General features: G+C 39.9%; 1 protein-coding gene across 4 annotated transcripts in view; it reads left to right on the forward strand.

The window, feature by feature from the left end:
• The first annotated feature begins 3,646 nt into the window (after positions 1-3,646).
• Positions 3,647-22,938, forward strand: part of LOC135250544 (lysine-specific demethylase 6A-like) — an 87,033-nt gene continuing 67,741 nt past the window's right edge. For 2 of the 4 annotated variants that reach the window (XM_064326924.1, XM_064326925.1), the window contains exons 1-2: positions 3,647-4,239; positions 4,375-4,438. In XM_064326924.1, the coding sequence (XP_064182994.1) occupies positions 4,070-4,239; positions 4,375-4,438 (234 nt within the window). In that variant the 5' untranslated portion in view covers positions 3,647-4,069. The remainder of the gene's footprint in view (positions 4,240-4,374; positions 4,439-22,938) is intronic. The other 2 variants (XM_064326926.1, XM_064326927.1) reach the window with 1 other exon arrangement.

Below are 22,938 nucleotides of genomic sequence, written 5' to 3' on the forward strand. Positions count from 1 at the left end.
AGGATCAAAAATGCCCTGAGGCGGTACCCATGAACACTGTTCCGGACTGCACCCCAGCCAGTCCACAAGGTACTGCACCGAGTGCCTGACTCATTAGCTAGCGATGATCCGGTGAACTGTTTGCACTTGTTGCTCAACGATAACCTAAGGTGGTGGTCGGGTTGGGGGTACCAAGGGACTGGTGACCACAGACCTGAGTTTGGACACATGGAAGATAGGGTGAACCCCCATGGAATTTGGCAGCTACAAGTGATAGGTAAGTGGGCTGATTTGCCTCTCAATCTTAAACAGCCCCATGAGCGTATGGGACTCCATCTCAATAGGAAGATCACAAGAGGACAGCCACACTTTTTGACCCGGGTGGAACAGAGAAACAGGGTGACAGAGGTGGTTAGCCTGCTGTAGATATCTAACTGCTGTTACGCTGAAACGTGCACCATGCTCTCCTCCAGGTTTGGTGATATCTGCCACACAAAGACTTCTGCTGAGGGAACCCCACTTCTGTCTCAGACTCGAAAAACCAAAAGCTGGAAGCCATACTGACATTCAGAAGGGGACATCCCCGTAGAAGAACTCACAAGAGTGTTATGCACATACTCTGCCCAGGACAGGAACTGACTCCAGGTAGACAAGTAGGCAGAAGCATTGCCTCCAGATCCTGGTTGACTCATTCCATCTGGCCATTAGTCTGAGGATGAAAAACTGAGGAAAGACTAGCAGAGGCACCAAGAAGACTACAGTCAAAAACTATGCCAACAGTCAAGCCATGCAACTGGAAGACATGTTAAATAACCAGCTGAGCAGTTTCCTGAGCAGAAGGGAGTTTAGAAAGGGGCACAAAAAGAGCAGCCTTGGAAAATCTGTCAACAGATAAGAACAGTGATAAACCCATTAGACGGAAGCAAACCAGCAACAGTCTATCAAGAAGTGGGACCATGGGCTGGAGGGAATAGGTAATGGCTGGAGGAGATTTGATCACAACAATCTAGTGTAAGCTTTTCTCCACTACCTACCAGTTAAAGGTAATTAGGATAATTGTAAGATACTTGTCCTTACTTTAAAAGCTTTACATAGGCTAAACTGTGCGTATGTGAATTATTTTCTTTCTTCCTATAATTCTTCATGAATGCTCCACTCACAGGTCTTGTTATTCCTAGAGTAGCTAAAAGTACCAAGGGTGGTAGAGTCTTCCCGTAGTGCTCCATTCCTATGGAAAAATGTACCTGCTTGGGTTGCAGGCACATCCTAGGCCTAAGACTTACGTTTTTCAGGCCCGGATCTCTGTAAAGCTGCTTTATGAAAATGCCTTTTGTAAAAAGCATTGAAAATATAATTTACTAGTTTAATAACTGCATTGATACATACATTTTTCACAGCTGCATTAGGTCATCAGTGAATGTACTTATGCCAGGGGCTACAACGTGAACTTTTTGTCTTATTAATGGAATTTTCAATGTTCTTCCACTCAACAAGCACATATCGACAGAGATTGACAATTTCATAAAAAATGCAGCAAGGGAGTTCTAAACGTAGAAACCATCTAAATAACAATGAAAAAGGTACAGACTTACAGTGCCAAAATTGGCAACTATTGTTGAGTACTGCAGTACAACAAGCCTTGCCTCACACACACACACACACACATACTCTCTATATCTCTCTGTCATTATTGGTTGATTTGTATAGTGACTCTAAATACAAATACGGTTAAAATTCTGTGTAGTTTAATTACATCAGTTTCTGTCCAATCAGAGACATTTCATACAAAAAGTAAATTAAAGAAAGGACAGGACCTATAATTCTGAAGATATTTGGTATGAAGTTCAACACACAGCACATCAGCAAGAACAGATGAGCATTTCATCCTTAACAATCAGACAATCAACCTTTCAGTACAAACAGATCATATATCCTACAACAAACACCTGGGCAATTGTGAAATTCAGTATTGATTTTTTCCCGACACTATACCTGGTTTTTACATTGATTATTTTGTGTGCTTATTGTATGACATCCTTAAGAGATGACAGATGTAAATTAAATAACAGTAGTTGCTACAGAATGGGTTGAAAAATCTATATTTAAACAAACAAATACTCTAATATCCCAAAACTGTAAATTAATTGGACTGGTAAATGCTTTCAAACTAGTGGCTCTTCCTCATGATCACTGCTATTATGCAAATAATGTTGGCAACCTTCAAGCAAATAAATATGACTGTTAGGGCTCATCAAAGTATAGTGCACAGTCTCCATGTATTATTGCATTTCTCTCCTAAAGGCAATGCACCCTACTACAGGCACTGATAGGAGTGTTGCTACACATTCAAGTTATTTTGGAACGTGTAGACACACACACACACACACCACGTGCAGAATCATGTGCAGAATGAAACAGTGCATTGTGTATCAGAAATATATTTGACTAAGTTTCTTATAAAGAAACACAAAACGTTCAGTAATTCCACTGTGTTCAAATCAGATCAAATTTACTTGATCAGAATAAAATTACTACATCAGTTGATTTAACACTTAATATTTTACTGGGAATGCAACCCACTTGAGACTGGAGATAAAAGTGAGGACCACAAGTGTATTACTTGTCACTTGTCTTGCATCTCATATACACCATGGCTTCCTCACTTGTGGCTGTGACTGACATCCAGTCATCACTTATTTTTATGTTAGTGATATAATTCTACTTTGGTAAGCGTACGGATATGGAAACTCAAATCATTATCACACCACAGAGCAACCGTGTCATGGGTAATAGAAGCAAGAAGTCACCACGCTCTCTGAGGTAACACACTAATGCCCGCTTGGATGATGATTTGTGCTACAATTCTCAGCCTGAGGAAAACTAGTATGGCCTCACTCACAGCAATTAAGCTTTAACAGAAGATTGTGCACTACGGATGTGTTCTCTTTAAGGTGCTACAGCATGAACTCCCCAAGGGTGGGTGTGTTTATGTGTATGTATTTACGTTTAAATAAATGCATAAACTGTAGGCCAAAGAGAAAGTGTCACTTGTAAACATCCCCAGAAACATTAACTACACCGACCAAGGGTATCTCCTAAATGGCTCTAAATATGTAACTATGTTTGCTAATTCACTACTCATAAAGAAACAATGATATTGTCAATAAGTTATCATCGCTTTTAAGATGCCTCAAGGACACTTTTGGGAACAATCCAATATGCATGTATTTTAAAAATCTTAGCGTTTCAACTGCTTAGCCGTATAGGCTACAACGTCAACAAGAAACTTAAATAAAGATGAGACCTTTCAGACAGCTTTGTTGAATAAAAATGCAGTATAATAATTTAACTTTTAGATGCACATTCTCCCACAACGAAATAATATATTTTTTCCCAATAAATCCAATCCATTCTCACAAACTCTCCCATTCCTGAAAAAAGGACACAAACATTGCAATGGCATATACATAAGTGCTGCAACCTAGCATGCTGCTTTAAACCCCGCCTATGTCGCCAACACGTAAGCGACAGGGAATGCAGCCAACAAAGTATGCTTAAAGTGTACTTGCGTCACTATAATATAAGAGCCAAAACCAATCGGAACGAACAGGAGGGGTGCGTAAAGTTGAGTGCGTTTTTTTCATCCTCCATTTAAAAGTTTATATGAGAAACGAAGCTCCTGAGCAAGGAACCCCGAGACAGGAATATTCACGTGATTATAATCTACAGCGACCATTGGCTGCAGGAGAAGGATAGGGCGTTCCGACGACGGCGGCGTGGGTTTGCCTGGATGACACAATTACAACAACTTTGAGCTGGTGGTTGGGGGAAGTTTGTGATATTACCAAATAACACCCCGTTTTAAAACCCTGCTTCAACGGCACTCTATGCATCACATGGAATAGGTTGCATATTACTATTTAGTATAAAACAATGTAAAAGACCGTCCGGAGGGCTTGTTTTCTTTAAGGATTTGGCAACAATTCTTTCACATTTTTAATCCTGGGGGAAAGTTGCTTTCCCCAAATATATTTTTCGGTTGCTTTTTACATTTGGTGGAGTTCCTCATTTGCTCCTCCATTGCGTTTCCATGAAATCGTGCGGAGTGTCGCTCGCCGCTGCTGCCTGCGCCGCTGCTCGAAGTCTCGGCGCTGCTGGTGATGAGGAAAAGAAAATGGCGGCGGGAAAAGCGAGTGAAACCGAAGAGGACTTTCCGAGGCTGACAACGCAGGAGAGGAGCAGCCTGGCCGGAATAGACAGGTTAGAAACGCAACCTTACGCAAACTTGCAGGGTTTTCTGACAGGGCCGTGCACGAGTTCGTGGTTTTAAATGTGTATACCATGCAAAAACACCTCAAGTAACGGAGACGCCTGTGTTGTCTTGTCTGCTTGCAGCCGACTGTTTGGATTTCAGAGGCTTCATGAAGATGGCGCCAGAACGAAGGCCTTGCTGTTAAAGGTATGTCAAGATTAGAGCTTGAGCCGGTTCGTACCCAAACAATCCAGTTTGGTGCATTCATTCCTCTCCTAGAACATATGTAGCTGGCTAGTTTTCCTTGTAGCAACTACCACAACTAGCCTTAAAACAGTGTCAAAATAGTTGGCTGTACCGTGGTCACTTTTACTGCGCAAAGCGACCCATCTTCTAATGTCTAGTACAGCAACAGTACGTTTGTTACATTGTTTGTATTGGGCAAATGACACCAGCTTACACCCTACGTAGGCATTAAAGCGAGGTGGCTCGCTAGGAAATAAAACGATACCTGTCGAACTGGCCCGATGGCACACATGAACACAATGAACTTGTAACTTAGTCTAAGCACTGCGCTAGTTATATCTTACCTAGTAACGGCGCTAATGTTACATCGCTTGCACTGTGAGGAGATTGCTAGCTAGATACATTAGCCAATGTATCCAGTGTTCACTGGATGGGCTGTCTTGGTAAACTGCAAAGCTGTGCAGTAGGCTGCCCAGCGTTAACGTTCCCTATTACTTTCCAATGCTTCTGACAGTTCGCTTGTTAGGTAGCTGTAGAGCCAATGTATTTAGTTCTGTAAACACCTTGCTAATGTCTGTTTAGCTATGTTATCGGTATTCAATGCTTACAACGTGCAACATGAATGTATATTTGGTCTTGCTTAACGTAGCAATGTCCGAAATGTGATTGTATCAAGTAGCACTAGCTAACGTTAGGCTAACTTACAGCTTTTGGAACGAGATGTTTGGACGTGGATAGAGGCCATGTTTACCTTTTCACCGTGTTAATGTTTGCTCATTAATACAAAGTTAGGAAGTGGGAAGTACTTATCTTATCTGGTTAGTGAATTATTGGACATTATTTGACTCAATCTACACCGTTAGCCAACGTTAGTTGTTTTAGCTTCACAATAACCAGCTTTCAAGTTACGTTCACATTTGTCTAAGCTGGACCAATCTCCCTTCGACATTTGAAACCAACATAGTCTAGCTAACTTAGGCTAACTGTGTGCATTGTGTTGTCAATGACATTTATTGTTCATGTTTTGTGTAAACATGACGCGTTTTTAGAGCGGCTGGGGTAAACTTGTCACACAAAAAACAGTTGGTTTGCTCGCTAGCTAGTAATGGCTGCTCGGGTCGGCCCAAGATGGCGGGACATTCAGGGAGGAGAGAAGTGAGAGAAATGCAACAAGATAGCTAGTTGAGCTAGCTAATAAGCAGTGCAGAGAGACTGTGTGTTAAAATAACAATTCACCCCGAACGCAGTTGGACTAGTTACGTATTTTTATGCTGTCGCGGTCTTTCACAACTTGGCACCTTTTGGTTTATTCAGTTTGGCTTTGCTAGCTAGCTAGCGAACTGTTATGTGTTCCACCCCTATGTTTGTGTATTGCATCACAACCTGTAGCGTTGGGTTCCAAACAAAGGGGATTTTTGGGTTGTAGCTAAATGTTTTTGTTTTCGTTATTATTCCTAACATGGTGTACTTTTAAAAATTGCATATCACTCTTGCATGATGCTAGAGATCAACAAAAATTGGGCCTCTTCCGTGTTACGGATAGATTGCTAACGTTTGTAGTGCCACAGAGACGACCGTATGCTTCAACTAGAATCTTTTATCTGTAATATAGATTCTAGACCGTATGCTTTATAGACTACCTTGCTAAGATTGCAGAAAACTTTTAAGTGGAGGGTAGAGCGTCGTTTATAATTGGTACTCCACTCGAAAAACGAAATGCACGGGCTTTTAAGATGAATATATACCTGCTATTTGACTGACTGCTTACCTTTGTCAACTTCCTCACATGGGAATGGGCTTATCCCATCGTTTTACCCTGCGACGCAATTGGCAAGGTGCAACTGTCATGAGAACTTAATTCTCTTGCAGTATTTGTTTGATTTGATTTCATGATGCAGCAACACCAGTATTCTCAAACTCATTCTCGATTATTAAGCTGATTTTTGGGGGATGGGGATAGTCAGAAACAAAGAGGTTGGGTTTGCATGAGGACATGCAGCGAATTACATAATGAATTTACGTTCGAATGATGTTGTTAAGGCCTCCAAATAAAGCAAAATGTCCAGTTTAGCTGAAGTTTGCAGTATAGTTATTTGAAATTTGGCGCTTGAAAGAATCTACACAAATTCTATGATCTTATCGAAAGTCCCCAGGTACCAACTGGGTACAGCTTGTGCAGAGGTACAATCTAAAGACTATGTGGACCCATATCGGGTTGGAAAAATGACTGAGAGATATTGATTCCTACTGTTCATAGCTAAATTGTTCTGTAAACTGTCACTGCGCTTCTGCCAGGAGGATGACTTTGATTATGAGTTACAACCCCCAAATCGCTCTTATCTAGCATGGTCTTCAAAGCATGATTCAGATCACAGGAGTGTCAGCCATTTGAATTTTAAAATACCCCCCTGTAGCAAAGCTCACTTATTGCCAATTTGATTAGATATTACATGTCTATCATTTGTAACATTATCATTTGCAATCAATGCAATGCAATTTTTATTTGCTGATCAATGAAAAACATTGAACATCACTGCTGAGACTATCAGCATTGTGATATTCAGTTGTGTTCTCCAATCCAGTTTTTTTTAACAAGCATACTGCATGTTTTTCTTTCTCCAAGCTACACATATGCTTACTTATATGTTCACTGTGCCAACAAACCACCATTTTGTTTTCCCCTACGTTCTCCATGGCTTGGATTCCACAAACAAGTTTTGTTGTAATTGTTTCAACAGATTTTTCAATTGCACTGTTTAACCGTTGCTGTTTTTAGTTTGACACAGTTTAGGAAATCCTGTCTTTATTTTTTTTGTGGAGCCATATAACTGACCCGATATTGTCAACAGTCTTTGCTACAAAGCAGTTAGTGCATTGTGGGTAGTGTTGAAGAGCCACCATATGATGGAGCCATGCCTGTTGTGAGAAATGTGCTGCTGAATGCTGTTCTGTAAGCAGAGATGCATGGGGAAAATGTTGAAACGGCCATTTATTCTTCAAACCAAAGAGCACACTGAGAACCCAATCTCGTTGGCTTTGCTGTTGAGTTTGCCACAATGCTCTTTCAGCTTCAGTACTGGGAATTCTGCCAGTGCAGAGTGGCCACTACAGCCTCACTCGTGGTACACCAAAAGAAATGTCTGCACGCATACGTCTGTTTGTTTGTTAGAAGACTGAACGAAAATGTTTTGTAGGTTGACTATGTGTGTCAGCCTTTTTATGTATTTTGAAATGTATGCAGGACTTTTGTTTTAGTCTGTGATTTTTCTTGTTTTGGAATTGATAGATGCTATTTAGAAAGATCTGAAATATTCAGTTTTTTTGGCCTTATTGTACAAACTGTTTTGTAACGGTGTATTTACTGTTTTGTGTTTTTCCTGCAAGTGGACTTACTTGCTCAGAATTAGATTTAAAAAATAAAAATCTTGTTTGAAGCTTCTAATGAGCTTTTCCAGTGTCCTGTTTGAGATGAAGAAATGGAACCATGATCTAAGAACTACGAAATTGAATCTGGAAAAACTCTTTCTTGTTTTGATTCTTTCTTCAATAGATCATAGCTGTTTTTTTATAATATAGCTGCTGTTTCACAATGCATACGTTTTATTTCTTTATTAGTGCAAGTGGTGAATCGTCAGTGAACAACCATTTTGAGAACTGAGCAGCCATAAGCACATTTATGCAGGTTAATTGGATGCTACATCAATCAATTGACCCTTGAGGCTGACAAAATATTTGGTCTGGTTTACCAACCTGTCGTGTTATTCAGAGATCACAGGACTTTTTTTCTAAATGTTAATACAAACATCACTCAGACTGTGAAGTTGTCCTCATTGGCTTGGTTGTCATGCGTAAACTACCAGATTTGATGTTTACTGCTAGGTTGCTGCATGGAAGGGTTTTGTTGAATGCAATAAGCTGTCATCGGTTGATCTGCTAGATGGCAGGCTGAGGTTTGCTTCTGATTATGCAGATGTATACAACAATTACTTCTTCAGTGCATGCAAAATTAATTGAGAATAAAGTCACTTATCAGGTTTAAGATTCTGGTTTTGATCGGTAGATTGTGCCTGTACCTGTGTCGAATGAAGAAATAAGGGAGAAAGTTTTGATGGAAAACCTTTTTACCTTGCTCTGCAGGTGGTCTGCATGTAGTCAAGAGTTGTCCACCCTGGAACTTGAATAATTGCATCCAGTGGAGCGGGTGTTACCTCAATCTATGCTTACACAATGCTGTGAGCAAGTGGCAGCTTTGCCATTTTGATGAATTAGGGTAAACGTCCCTATTAAGCCCACGTACCATATAAGCCCACTTGCAACTTCTGAGTCAAATTTAAAAAAACTACATCATCATTTTTTGCTGTGTGATGTTTTTTCAAATGAAGCTGCTTGTTACGTAAATGACACTTTTTATTGTAAGTCAATCACATTTATCGATATTGAGTTATCGAAGCACATGTGTGGCATGTGCCTGCTGATCCCAGAAGAAGTTGCAAAAAAACTTAGGTGATTTTGGTACCCTCAGAAAATAACATTTTTTGTATATTTCTACTCCTGTTTTTGGAAAGTACTCACTTGTTATCAAAATTTAAGTGATTAGTGTTTTGAATGAGACATATGTTAGAATATTACCTGAATTAGAAATATTGTGTCTTTTGAAATCAAAATATGAGTTTTAGCACGCTAGCAAACAGACCACATGCTGCATCAATACAGTAGCTACATAGTATGGTTCATTGCAATGACATAAAGCATGATAAGCATGTATAGTTTATATTTTTGTATGCAGTTTATATTATTATACTGTTAAATAGACAATGAATGTGTATGTTTATCTTTATTTATTTTTTAATCAACATTTTTACCTGGTGGGCTTAAAGGGGACTCTAGCAAAAAAATCACACTGACTGAGGTGGATTTAAATGAGTATAGCTAATTACTTCTCTACATGATCAATTTATACTTTTCATATTATGTTAGTGCACCATATATAGATTTATTTCATATAGTTGTTTTTTAATGTCATGTGAGTAGAATAAAATATTCTGTCTTTTAATCATAAATTCACTGATGTTCCCTTTAAGCCCACCTGTTCCCATTAAGCCCACTTTACTGTGTTTCAATGGGGATTTTCTCCCTTTTCACCTTTGAACCATTTTCCTCCCTAATTTTGACCTCACCTGATGAATCAGCTCCATAATTCAGATAATTAATACCCACATTTAAATATCAGTGATATTGCATAGGTCAATTCATTCTGGATAGGCCTGTGTTCTATCTTAACATTAGCAATAATTTTTTAATCTTTACTTTTCAGATGAGTTTTAGTTTAAGATGACTAAAACACAAAAGAACTACAATTCATGCCCACACATGATAGAAGCGCAAGTTCATCCTCTGCAAAGCAGGGCTGTAGGGACCTGGACCATTCTATTTGCGCAATCATGAGGTCGTTGAAAATCTACAAAAACAAGATGAAAGCCATGAACGACTTGTTAGCGTAAGACAAAGACAACCACAACGTGGGCAAAAGATTGAAACAAACAAATAAAATAAAGCTTAGACCACCCTATAACCTATGTTATGTTACACTACTAAGATGGAGCATGGAGCAAATGATAGCCTTACTAAAACGATACAATCACCTCAAAGAGCATAGGCCTACGTTTAGTCTAGGAGAAAGTAGAAATTGCAGAAATGTTGACATCTTTCATGTTTATTTTGTTTAAGTTATAGGCTAATGATACATGAGCTTCAATATGTTATGACTGATGTCTCCTCATAATGAACTGTATGTTTTAATGTTACTCCACAATGAACTGAATGGTTTTAAAATGTGTTTTTACAGTGTTTTCAAACTACTATCCTAAATGTGATTAACATTTGAAAAGTTATTGTTTAATTGTAAATCCTGAAATTGACTTATTTACTATCCTTAGAACATTAATATTGAACCTGAAATTGTTTTTCGTTCAGTCAGTCGGTCTTCAGAAATCTTCATAAAAACACCTGCACTTTCAACCAGCTGACTGGACCAGAAATTTTGGCCAATTTAAAATGCCAACAGCACACCATAGGATAGAGATACAGACAAAATGACAACACATATTGAAAGATGAAGTATTGAAGAGTAATTTCCACTATAGTTTTGATTTTGATCATAAATAGTTTTTTGGCTACATTCCAAAGAAGACATGTTGTAAGTTTAGCTTTTTCTGTGTTGACAACACAGCAGAAAGGCTGGTCATGCCTATTTCAAATGCCATTTACAGGCCATAGGATAGGAATGGAGACGAAATGAAAATAGCTATTGAGAGCTAAGAGATTACAGATTTGAATAGAACAAGTTTGTATTGTTAAGATTTTTTAAATATTTATTTATTTATCAACAAATCATGAAGTGGGCTTATTTGGAACACCCATGGGCTTAAAGGGTACGTTAGGTACCCATTAAGCCCATGCCAGACTTTTGACATATTTTGACAAATTAAACAATAAAAACATAAGAAATTGGTATAAATGAATTATTGACACTTCAAATGAGAGATTAGACTTTCATTTTAACTAAAATGTTCTCACTTAAATTGGGGCAGTATACATTAAAAATGTCTGAAAAGCAGATTTGGTGGGCTTAATAGGGACGTTTACCCTAATATGGAGCTGTGCATGGCTAAAAGAATCGTAACGCGCAGGATTGTCAAAGACAATCATTTTCATCTGATTATGGGAGATGAATATATGGAAAGATGAGGCATCCATTTAAGTCTAGCCGCGATGGTATACGTTCAACCTCAGTGGTATTTTGTGCGCACAATGATCACACCTTAGGTAGGCTGACACCTGTATCCCCACCCTTACTTAAGATTTTCCTGCATTGAAACGTCTTTGAAACCTTACTTACTTACTTATGCCTGACACGCCTACTGGGGTATAGGCCGTCGACAAGGGACCTTAGACACACTAAATTAACAACCGTAGAATTGGCTTAATTGCATTAACGAATCGGATGGCCGACCGTGTGTACCACTGAGGCATCCGCTATTGATGTGATTTTCCTACCATTGTAAATTTCAGTGGTTTTGTCTTTATAAGGGCAATTGTTGGTTATTTTTGCAACATCTGCTGATTTTTGACGTTTGTTTATAGATCGTTATGCAATGAAACTGTATATAATTCCATGGAAATATCAGAAATATGCACTGATGGTTTATGCTAATACGTGATCTCTTTGTGATGGAACGAGTAGGAAATGGTCGGGGATTTGGCAATTTTATGCAAATACCTGAATTATGTGATGATCCGTCATGCATTTAAGTGGATTCTACTATATTAACCTACACTTGTTTTTGACTATCTGTTCAGATTGATCTGAGAAACACAATTCTGTCAAGCGTTTTAATTTTGTGTAGGGTTCATATAGGCTAACACCAGTGTCGAAAAGGATGGTGCAAGCATTCTTTGCATGAATGTATACATATATATATATAGTAAGCTGCCATTTGTGTGGATTCATGAAGTTAAAAGGTTTAGTATTGTACCCTACATTTTGATTAATAAAAATGAAATGAATTATCACTATTCCTATAGAATGACCCACTCACAATGTGTAAATCCTTCAGTATAGGCTATATTTTCCTTGCAATTCTGGCGCTTCTAATATATAACCCTTCATTAAACGTTTAAATTGTTTAATTTTTTTTATTTTTGTTGCACTTTAAATTTTTTATGGCCTGCATCTCGGTGCATTGTTGTGGTCTTTAGAAGACCAGGACTTTGCATTGTAAATGTAGCTAAGCACAGGCCGATGACACATCGAGTCGACGGTGGCAGTAAAGCCGGACAGACCGCAGTCACTGTCCCACAGTGTCATCACCTAGGCCTATGCCCTATTCTGAGCCAGGAAAACTCTGACTTCCGCTCTTCACCCTGCCATTGGCTGATGCTGCTTGCAGGTGGGACGCTGACTGCAACTTTTGTTTATTACCTGGAAATAATAGGCAGCGTCCTTCTCTGGAATGAAATTCTGCTGTGGAAAAGAGATGAAAGAAGTACTGTAGAAATGAGCTTGGGGCTAGAATTGTGTAACCAATTTAACTTTGACAATGGTGACTGCTATGCTAATTAGCTGTTCCTTTCCCCAAAAAAGGATTGCTGAAAAGAGTAGGAATAAAAAGGTTTTGTACATTGTGTGACAGCCTGTCAAGCAGAAGGACAAATGAAAGCGGTGTTGGTATACTTGGAAATTTTTGACAGAATGTTCCTGTAACACATGTGCATTTTTGAAGAAAATAAAGGGTGGGAAAGTTGCACCTGGTTTGTGTGTGGTTTGGACTGCATGTTGTGTGGTCATGCAGGTTTCCTTTAGCTGACCATAGCTCCAAATTATTGTCCATGCTTGTCCAGGAATAAAATGCCATTTTCACCTGAAGTTCTGCTTATTGTGGCCCTCTTATAGCAATCAGGACCCACTCATGGGTCATGGGAAGGTTTGAGGTGCATGAGAAGATGCATGAGGAAAAAGGTTTATATTGGCTTACATTTTCCACTGGCATTCACACAGACCAGATCAAAATTGATTGGTTTGGCTGCAGCAGCTGACCAGGGTGGGGGATTTAGCTGGACATGACAAACTACATGCCAGTGTTGTTAATGAGACACTTGTATTAAACAGACATTGGATGGATGGATTGGTGGATGTCTGCAATCTTGGACTGGGGGGGGGGGGTGAATAATGAAAAAATGACCTTTCTCTACCATGTTGATGTCAAAGATTTTCTGCAGTCGTTCCTCTGTGATGCCTGCATCTCCAGACACGCTTCTCGTAAATGGATCCCTTTATTGGCCGCCTTTTTATTTTGTGGTGATATTGTGGCGGTATGCCACAGATGAGTCTATGTAGGGGAAATACTGCAATTTGCAGAAGTATGACAGTAGTAGAAATGCATTAGTTTTGTTCCAGAACAAATACAGCTATTTGCAGTACTGCACAACCCCTACTTCCTTTTATACAACATGCACTTTGGGTGCCTTCACGGCATTCTAGTTATCTCAAAGTACATTTCCAGTGCCGTCTGGTACACATTGTTCGTTGTGTGAATGTAAGCGGCCATTGTAAATTACTGTTGACCAATATAAACTGTACAGATTGCACATGGCTTTGCCCTGTTCATTGCTGAAAATTAGAAATTATTGTTATGCCATTTCTTCCAAACATATTGGACATTGGTTTTAAGCTTGACATACCATGCTTTCCCATCACTAGCTTCCATTCATTGATTTGCTTGTATCTTTAACTATACAATGTGTTCACCTTATACAGCCTTTTAAAGATATTTTAATATGGTCTCCGTAGACTTAATTGGCTCCATTGATGAAAATGTCAGTATCCTTTAGAAATTCAAAACTGGCATTTAAAATAAAAAACCTCAAGAAATTGCTTGCTGCACCATTTTCCAGGGTCTGCTCACACAGCATAGATTGTGTTAAACCATTTTTATTAGGCAATGATTTCAGTGGTCCCTGCATGATTTGGGAACAGATAGTCTTCCTATAAGAGTGGTCATTTTCGGTTATTTCGCAGATCGAGTGATCGCATAACGTGCTCAATTCCAAATCGATATACCCATAATTTGGGTATTTGCATAGAACCATTTCCCATTCATTCTATTGTAAAGAGATTGCATAAACCATTAGCACATATTTTGGATATTTTCATGTCTCATAATGATCCATAAATATACATTAGAAGTTGGCCGCTGCAGCATAAATAAACTGTCAGGCACAAAACCACAAAAATTTAAGGTATACATTTCTAATCGTCTTACTGGTCAACAAGATCTCTAGCTGTCGGAATAAGGTGTGGTTTGTTAGGGGTGGAATGATAACCCACACGATGGGACATCTCCAGGAACAGGGTTGGTTACCACTGGTATAGAGTAGATGGTCAAGTTACAGCTTGAATGTGTTTATAGTTTAGCCTCTGTTTTGAATGATTCAGTAGTTGGCTAGATAGCTATGTGTGATAACAAACATTGCAACCAAGTTGAATTTTAATATTAGGTAACCCGGTTCATTTCTAAGTGGTAAATGGTATGTGATATTTGCTGTAATACTTAAGTAACATTTTTGTCACAATGGAATTGTATATTTCGAAACGCATGTTTTCATTGTAATTGAGGGAGGTAGTCAATTCGCCTCGTGCAATTTCCCTTGGCATAGGGCATTCCAGCTGTGTTAATCTCAGCCCCTCCGACATTATCCTGCTTGTACAACGGCTCGCCAACAAAAAGCATAATATCAATCAAAGCATGCATTTCAAAATATGTATTTGCTTTATTTTGTTCATATTTGGTGAAGAAAAATCCTCTTTTAATGCATTTCTTTTTTTTGCATATGGTATGATAAATTAATACATGGAGCTGAGTTCCAACACACCGTAATCTGCCACAGTGTTTTAACGGCTAGCCTCCCAGTGCACTGAGCTCTTAACCGCTGTAGAATGCACAGAGCCAAAGCAAATGAAACTGAACTCCTGTCTTTGCACAGCATTGCTAGATCAGGACTGCCATTGAAAACAAGGCATTGGTGGGAAGTCTAGATGGGAAATCTAGTAATCCTGTTATCTCGAGTTGGCCCCGTCCTAGAACTGTAGCCTAATCCAGTCTTTAACAGTGTTTGATTAGTTGGTCATATGGGCTATTATGACCCATTTGTGCCATATTGGTATTATGTTCTGACTTTGGGAAGCTTCACTCTGGTCCTCCTCTGCATGAAATAATTTTCTTTTGCCATTTAGTAAAGCATAATTGATTAGAAACACATTCTTGGAAGTTGCTTATGCCTCAGAATAAGCAATTGTAGTGTTGTAACAGCCAGTTCTCTTGTCTTTTGGAACCAGTGAACTGTGACATTAGACCCACCTCATCGATGCAGTGTATTAAATCTTTAACCTCGGCCAGCTCCATGAAATTTCAGGACACACAAGACTTCATTCAGATTCTTGTAAATGCAGAAAGTCTGCTCTTTGCATAAGTTAAAGCGGCAGGTTAATGGATTTTATTAATACGAATAAGCACTTGCATTTTCTTTCTCACGAAATTACTTTCTTAATGGCTAGTTGAGCCAAATATTTTTTTCCTGAATGAGTCAAAACAAAGGGAGAGTTTACTTTCTGTGGTTTTTTTGTTTTAAAAAAAACGAAAAGAAGAATTTCAGGTTTAGTGTGTGGTTTTGATTGGAATAGGTAGTTTTTGCATGCAATGAAGGATATTTCAGTTGTTTAGAAAGGTTTCTGATGACCTGCTGCCTTTCAGTGGTATATATTGAGAATTCCCTTTAACTAGCCAACTTAAAGCATTGGATTGCATTTCATTTGTTGTGTTTCCTAACGTGTTCTGAAATCTGAATTTATTTCAATTCTGACTTTGAATTGTAATGGATCCCATTAACTGTCAAGATTACATTTATATTGAATTTGCCTGGAAAACCTTTGATTGTGCTCAACATAAATACTTGAAGGTAATCAAAATAACTATTTGATGTAGATGTACAATTCTGATGATGGAATGGAAAAAGAAGCAGAGCACTTTGGAAATTAGCTGCAGAGCTACAGGTTTTACAAACTTAGCAAGGGAATTCATTGTTTTTTAATTGTGGTTTAGAGTGCTTATTGCCAAAAGTTGCTTAATTATGCTTGCCTAAATCAAGCCACGGCGTCTGTCCATCCACAAGGAAGACGACTTCATGAATTCTTGGATGTTAGCCTGTTGGTTTCCGTTGGGCTGTACCGGTTTTAGTAGAATGCATTGCTTTCTTAAGTGCTCAGGTGTTACTGAAGGTTTTGGACGGCTGATGGTCTTGAGGCTTTTATGGTTTGCAGTACATCTGTGATTGTAGTCTACATCAGGATTCTTCAACTACTTTTTATGGGGGCCAGGTTCAGAAAAAAAGGCGAAAATCGGGCAAACATTTTGCTCAAACTGAGGAAAAACACAGTACGTAGTATATACACGTTCAAACAGCTTTATGAATATGTGTGAGACATTTCATGATTTTCTCTAAACGATTGCACGCTAATCTGTCCTTGTTCTTGTGTAACCACATAACATGTAGGCTACACATGCTTTTACCTGTTGGTCTGGCAATTGTTTCTGAGTTTCAGATTGCATTGTTCCCCCTCTAAATGTTTAAGAAACTGCTGGCAAGTATTTGTTTCTTTGAGTAAATGGTCCCACTTCTAATTGTGACCTTATTAAAATATTACCATTGTTACCATTGAGGAACAAAACAGACACTGTTCAGTGTTAAACCTGACATTGTCACAGTTTTCTATGTAGGCTATGTGTTCAGTGTTATTTTTAATATGGTTTTCAATCAAAGGGCCAAGAGTGACTGTATGGCAGGGAGTGTTTTGACAACCAGCCAGTAAGCCTGCATGATGAATCGAATTAAAATCGAAATTGCGATTTGACTACGTGTGGTTTCTGAACCGTAATAGGCTGAAGGAGAAGAAAAGACGCCATTCAAACTATGCAGTTGCTGCAGCAAATCATTTCACGCTTTTGAATACAGATCAATATTGTGTCTTTGAAAGGATACCAGAAAAAAAAAAAAATCATGGCTCATCCTCTGCTTACCGCAATGTAATGTTTTAAAACAATGTTGACCCTGCAACATTGTTACTGCTCCTAAAAGAGGAAATGAATATTGGGTCCCTGGCAGCTCCCCTCCCTCATGTTCGGACAGTTTGGCCTCTTGACGTTTCTGACCTCCCCACTGAAAGCGGAAACTGGTCTGCAGAGGAACCTCGTAGGCCCCTCGCACAGACGCCGTGCACGCGTTTGCCCTTTCTCATTTCCCCTTCTCCGAAGTGGCACCAAATGCACGTAAGCAACGTCCCCGCAATGACTAGGTTGTAGATTTCTAATCAAGTCTATCAATGACTTGGGTGGAAATGGGTCGGTTTTGAATCTGCTGAAGAAAAGAAACGTTGGGTGTGACATTCAATTTTGTCGGCTCTTGTCAGTCTGCACCCTGCTCTGAAGCAGAGATCAGTGACTGCACATTTATTGTTAGCTAGCCGTGTCATCCCCCTAGCTGATAAAACCTGCTGCTAGGTAAATGTCAGCTCTGCGTGCGTGCGTGCGTGTTATAAAGGGGTGAGGAAATGCAGGATTCTATACCCTGCCTGTCTCTGGAACTGCCAGCATCGGCTGTGGAATTTATTGCTGAAAATTCTGTTCTTCTATAGGCTCTGAGAGTGCAAATGATGTGGATGTGTGTGCTTATGACAAACCTCCCCAGAAGTGAAAAGTCGCATCCCTGTATCAATATTTGATACCTATTTTTATTGCTCTTTTTTTCCATTATATAGGTGAAATACACTCAGTGGTCACTTTATTAGGTACACCCATCTAGTACCAGAGTTGCTTCCAAAAAGCCTGTATTCTTTGCAGCATGGATTCACCATGGTGCTGGTACCCTGGTAGTGTGTGAAAATCCCAGGAAGGGAGCCATTTCTGAGTTGCTGGAACCATCACGTTGGGTGATTGTTGTGTGTGCACGAACAATCAGACCACAGTCAAAGTCACTCAGATCATGCGTCTTGCCCATTCCAATGTTCTGTTGAACTAAGCCTGCAGGCTGTATATATTGAGTTTCCGCCACATGATCTTCTGTATGGGGGAGCATGCTGATTGGGTTAATGAGCAGGTGTGCCTAATAAAGTACCTGGTGTGTAAGTCGCTTGCTGTCAAAAACAGCTTTCCTTGTGTTTGGTTAGCTTCGAGAAGCTGGATGGCTATTGGTCATAAAGATTCAGCGGTCGCTGGATTGGATGATGGATAGCCAGCCTTCTAGCAAGCCTGACATAGCTATGCAATGTTTTCACGACATTGTATTGGTCATTGCAGTGGTACCAATTGGTAAGGGAGCCTGTCCCCTGCCAGTTGGCTGTGCATAGATAGTAAAGCAAATTAGTTTTTTAAATTCACATTGCTTACTTTTACTTACAAGTGAGCACATATGTACAGTGATGGATCAGAGTAATGTAGGCGTTAGGATGTCATAACATCTGATAGGCCATACTAGACTCAGGGGTGGAAAAAACCTCTTTATGGATGAATTGGCACATCTTAATTGATGATTTTTGAGTCATTGTCAAATGAATGCCCATATATTGTTAAATCTTTTTTCTAAACAAATGAGTATCAATAAATAAAAATGTATTACTCCATTTGTCTGTTCAGGAGAGATTTGTTTGTGAGGGCCAAAACATATTTGTGAACCAATTATTTTGATACACATGTTTGTGAATCTCCATTTTATTTGTGCTAGGTTCATGTTATTTATTTAATGATTTATGAGACAATAATAGCCCCATAGTTTGTTTCTGTCTGTATTAGCTTGGCTGTGCTCTGCTCTGGTTAGTTTGATGTGCGAGTAATGCTCTGTCTGTACTGGCATAGCATGCTCTGGTTAGTTTGTTGCGTAAGTAACGCTCTGTCTGTACTGGCTTGGTTGTGCTCTGGTTGGTTTGGCTCTGCTCTGGTTGGTTTGATGTGTGAGTAACGCTCTCTCTGTACTGGCTTTGGCTGTGCTCTGGTTGGTTTGGCTCTGCTCTGGTTGGTTTGATGTGTGAGTAAAGCTCTGTCTGTACTGGTTTGGATCTGCTCTGGTTGATTTGTTGCATAAGTAATGCTCTGTACTGGCTTGGCTGTGCTCTGGGTGGTTTGATGTGCAAGTAACGCTCTGTCTGTACTGGCTTGGCTGTGCTCTGGGTGGTTTGATGTGCAAGTAACGCTCTGTCTGTACTGGCTTGGCTGTGCTCTGGTTGGTTTGGCTCTGCTCTGGTTGGTTTGATTTGTGAGTAACGCTCTCTCTGTACTGGCTTGGCTGTGCTCTGGTTGGTTTGGCTCTGCTCTGGTTGGTTTGTTGCATAAGTAATGCTCTGTCTGTACTGGCTTGGCTGTGCTCTGGGTGGTTTGATGTGCAAGTAACGCTCTGTCTGTACTGGCTTGGTTGTGCTCTGGTTGGTTTGGCTCTGCTCTGGTTGGTTTGATGTGTGAGTAAAGCTCTGTCTACTGGCTTGGCTGTGCTCTGGTTGGTTTGTTGCATAAGTAATGCTCTGTCTGTACTGGCTTGACTGTGTTCTTGGTGGTTTGATGTGCAAGTAACGCTCTGTCTGTACTGACTTGGCTGTGCTCTGGGTGGTTTGATGTGTAAGTAACGCCCTATCTCTATTGGCTTGGCTCTGCTGTGGTCGGTTTGATGCATTAATAACACACTATCTGTACTGGCTTGGCCTCTTCATTTTTAAATGGGGTGGGGAACTGGCATGTGTGTAGTCTTATTTCCACTGATTGCCCTGGCACAGATGATTAGCTGTAGGCTATATCAGCGCTGATTCACTTGTTTTAATGTGCTTTAATCTACATTTTAAATTGGGGCATAATAAGAGTCTTCAGCTGTCATGAGCTTATCGAGAACTGTCAGTTCTTCTACATTAAATCCAAAAGGAGATAACACCCTCCTTTCCCACCCATTTTTAAATTAAAGATAAATATGATAAGACCTGTGGTAGATGCTTTTCACACGTGTTTGGTACCGACATGCAGTAGTTCTGATACGGTGTGCATTATGTGTAATATGACAACATATTGTAAAATTATAACAAAAAAAATATTTTAAAATTTGCATTGGAGGCAGTGGAAGAAATGCAAATAGATCCCAGATGTCTCAGTGAGATTATCATGACAATTATTTCCCCACTAATCTTCTTTGTTATTTTTGTTCATTAGTGAAACTATTTGTTCCTGCATTTCCTTCTGTGTGTCTCACAGCTGGTCTTGACATAGATGAGATTTGCTCTTCTAAAAGGAGGAATGGAAATGGATGTTATGTCATCTCTGTTCATGTTTTTCCATACATTGCCATATAACCAAGCCAAGCTGCAAGTAACTGAGCAGATATTTAAAGGGGTGCTGAACTTCAACCATAGTTAGTTTATCTGTCTGCCAGTAATATGGCGAGACGGCATGACAATCTGAACATACCGGTCTTCTGGATATCAGTCTCCCGTCCTGGAAAAATGAGCAGTCCGCATCACCACGGCAGCCGGTCTCAGTGTAGTAGCGACGCACGGCTGAGTCAGAGGCATGTTTCAGATGCAGGACTTGGCAGGCGTCACATAAAGACAACCTTAGAACAGAGGGTACATCAAACTAATTCAGGAAAACTTCACCTGTCTAACTAGGGTGATGTCCCCCTTTTAATCAGCTTCTCCTTTTAATGTGCTTCTCTGGGCATCAGCAGGAAAACTATTTTTGGTTTCTTGGGTTACAGGAAGGTGCTGCAGTGATGAGAGTATTAGAATGGGAACTGGTTCAGATGTGGACAGGAGCGGTTGGTCTTGCAATTAACAAAATCAAATCAAACTCGGGAGTCTTTCTTAAGCTGATTTGTACGTAATGACATTGATTTAACTGAAGGTTTGAATTAATGTAGAAGATAAAGTAATTCAGGGAATTGTTAAATGGTTTATAAGGTTTATGGTTTATGTTGCAAAATGTCTCTGTAGTTAGGCATGTTTGAGTGGCATCACCTCTGTCACAGTTTGAGTCGCCGATTGCAGTGTGATTCTGTCCGTTTCCATCTGTGCACTAATTCATGGAGGGGGTGGGGCATAGAGCCTGAGTATGTAGAGAAGTTGAGGTAGAGGTGGGCGGGGCAGGGAATGGTTGCGCTCTCAGAACAGGCTTGGGCACTGTAATGCAGCGGTGCTGATTGGTTCCTGCTTGTATCTCCTTTGCGTCATATAAAAAGTCACAGGGCAGAAACTTCCGGTGCAGCACCAGATTCATCATTCTGTCATCAGTTCTGGTTGGCTGCTCCTTTCAGTGTTGTATGCATTTCCAGTAGTTGAAGGACAAGAGTCATGTTTGTACTTGGCCTTAACAATGCAGTATAGATCCAGTACTAAATCAGTGGCTGTTGATGTGCATTTATTTTATGGACTTTATTTTAGTCTTGATGTTTCAATGATCTTCTTGCCCATAGAACTTAATGTAGTGGGCGGCAAGTCCCGATCGCACCTTTGCTGGCTATGGCCGGGGATCCATATCCCCTCGCCAGGAAATGAGGGGGGGGTAAGCCGGCCAGTTCTGTTGGGCTCATCACTCTCCATCTGCCACTCCTGGTCAGACCGGGCGCCTGTGGATATGTTGAGAATGTGCTGACCTCCTTATCACGTGCCTCCCATCTCCTCCTGACATTGGGAGGAGGGGTTACTGATGGAAGATTTTCAAGTTCGGTTCAGTTCACGGTTGGGGAAAAATGGGAATAAAATAGGGGGTATTATGTATACTTTAAAGAAAGGTCAATAGTTGGAGAAATTGAGCTGAAACTGGTCAATAACAAAAGTACAATGGTCCGAGCAGAACTGCTGCCTAGATGGAATGGAGGCCTTTTTGGTGGCTCTTTGCAACAGCTAGTGACTGCAGTGAGAAAGTAATCTTAGCCAGAGAGGATTGGGTTCAAATGGGTCTGGCCTAGGATGGTGTGGCTAAACCTAGAAAAACATAAATATACAATTGTCTAACGGCTAATAAAATTGAATGTAATCTAGCTATGGGTTTCAATCCTTGGAGGTGAAACCGAACATAGCTCTTCAATTTTTGCAAGGAAAAAGTATTCCAGTCGTCTTGGTTTAATATTATTCTGTTGCAAAGGATGCGATATACAACGTACGTCTCATGCAAGTAAAGTAATGGTAATACCCTGAAGTTTTCAAAATATTCAATGCATGCAGTTTCCCAAGTTACAAATTGTATTTTTATTACAAAGGTCTGTGATTGGCAGGTTTCATGGCATTTTCATTATTATTTTTAGACAAAACAGGATTTGCAAATTGTCCTGCCAGTCCCTAGACCGTAGTTTTCACCATGTCTGTGTGCATGCATAATATGCCCTTTAAAAGTTTTTGTATTTTGTACTGTTTTGTCCATTTTGGAAGCCTATCGACCAGGGCAGCAGTTTTTGTTTTGTGAAGACATGTTTTAAGTTTTCAGTTAGTGTCCCTGCAATTGTAACTTCTGTAGCATATGAATAATAAACAGTGAAACAGAACATGAGCAAGAGGTGAATTTCTAATCTCCCCTACATGCAGTTAGTTGATGTGTAGGGGCCCCATGTCTTCTGCTAGGCGGTGAATGTGGACAGAATTGCAGGATTCAGTAATAACAGGGAATCCAGATGCCTAGTGAAGCTCTCAGCTGGCGAACATCCCAGCTTCCGGCTCATCTGAGTCACGCTGTAGCAGCAACATTTTGAAGCGACTGCCTGCTGCAACCCTCCAAAAAAAAAAAGAACACATTTTTTTTTAACGCTTTCTGTCCCGTGGTGTCAGACGACACCAAGCTGATTCATTTCACTGTTTCTAGCTTGGTTATTATTAATCAGATCGTTGT

Source organism: Anguilla rostrata, chromosome 3 (genome assembly GCF_018555375.3).
Source record: "Anguilla rostrata isolate EN2019 chromosome 3, ASM1855537v3, whole genome shotgun sequence".
In the NCBI taxonomy this organism is placed as follows: domain Eukaryota; kingdom Metazoa; phylum Chordata; class Actinopteri; order Anguilliformes; family Anguillidae; genus Anguilla; species Anguilla rostrata.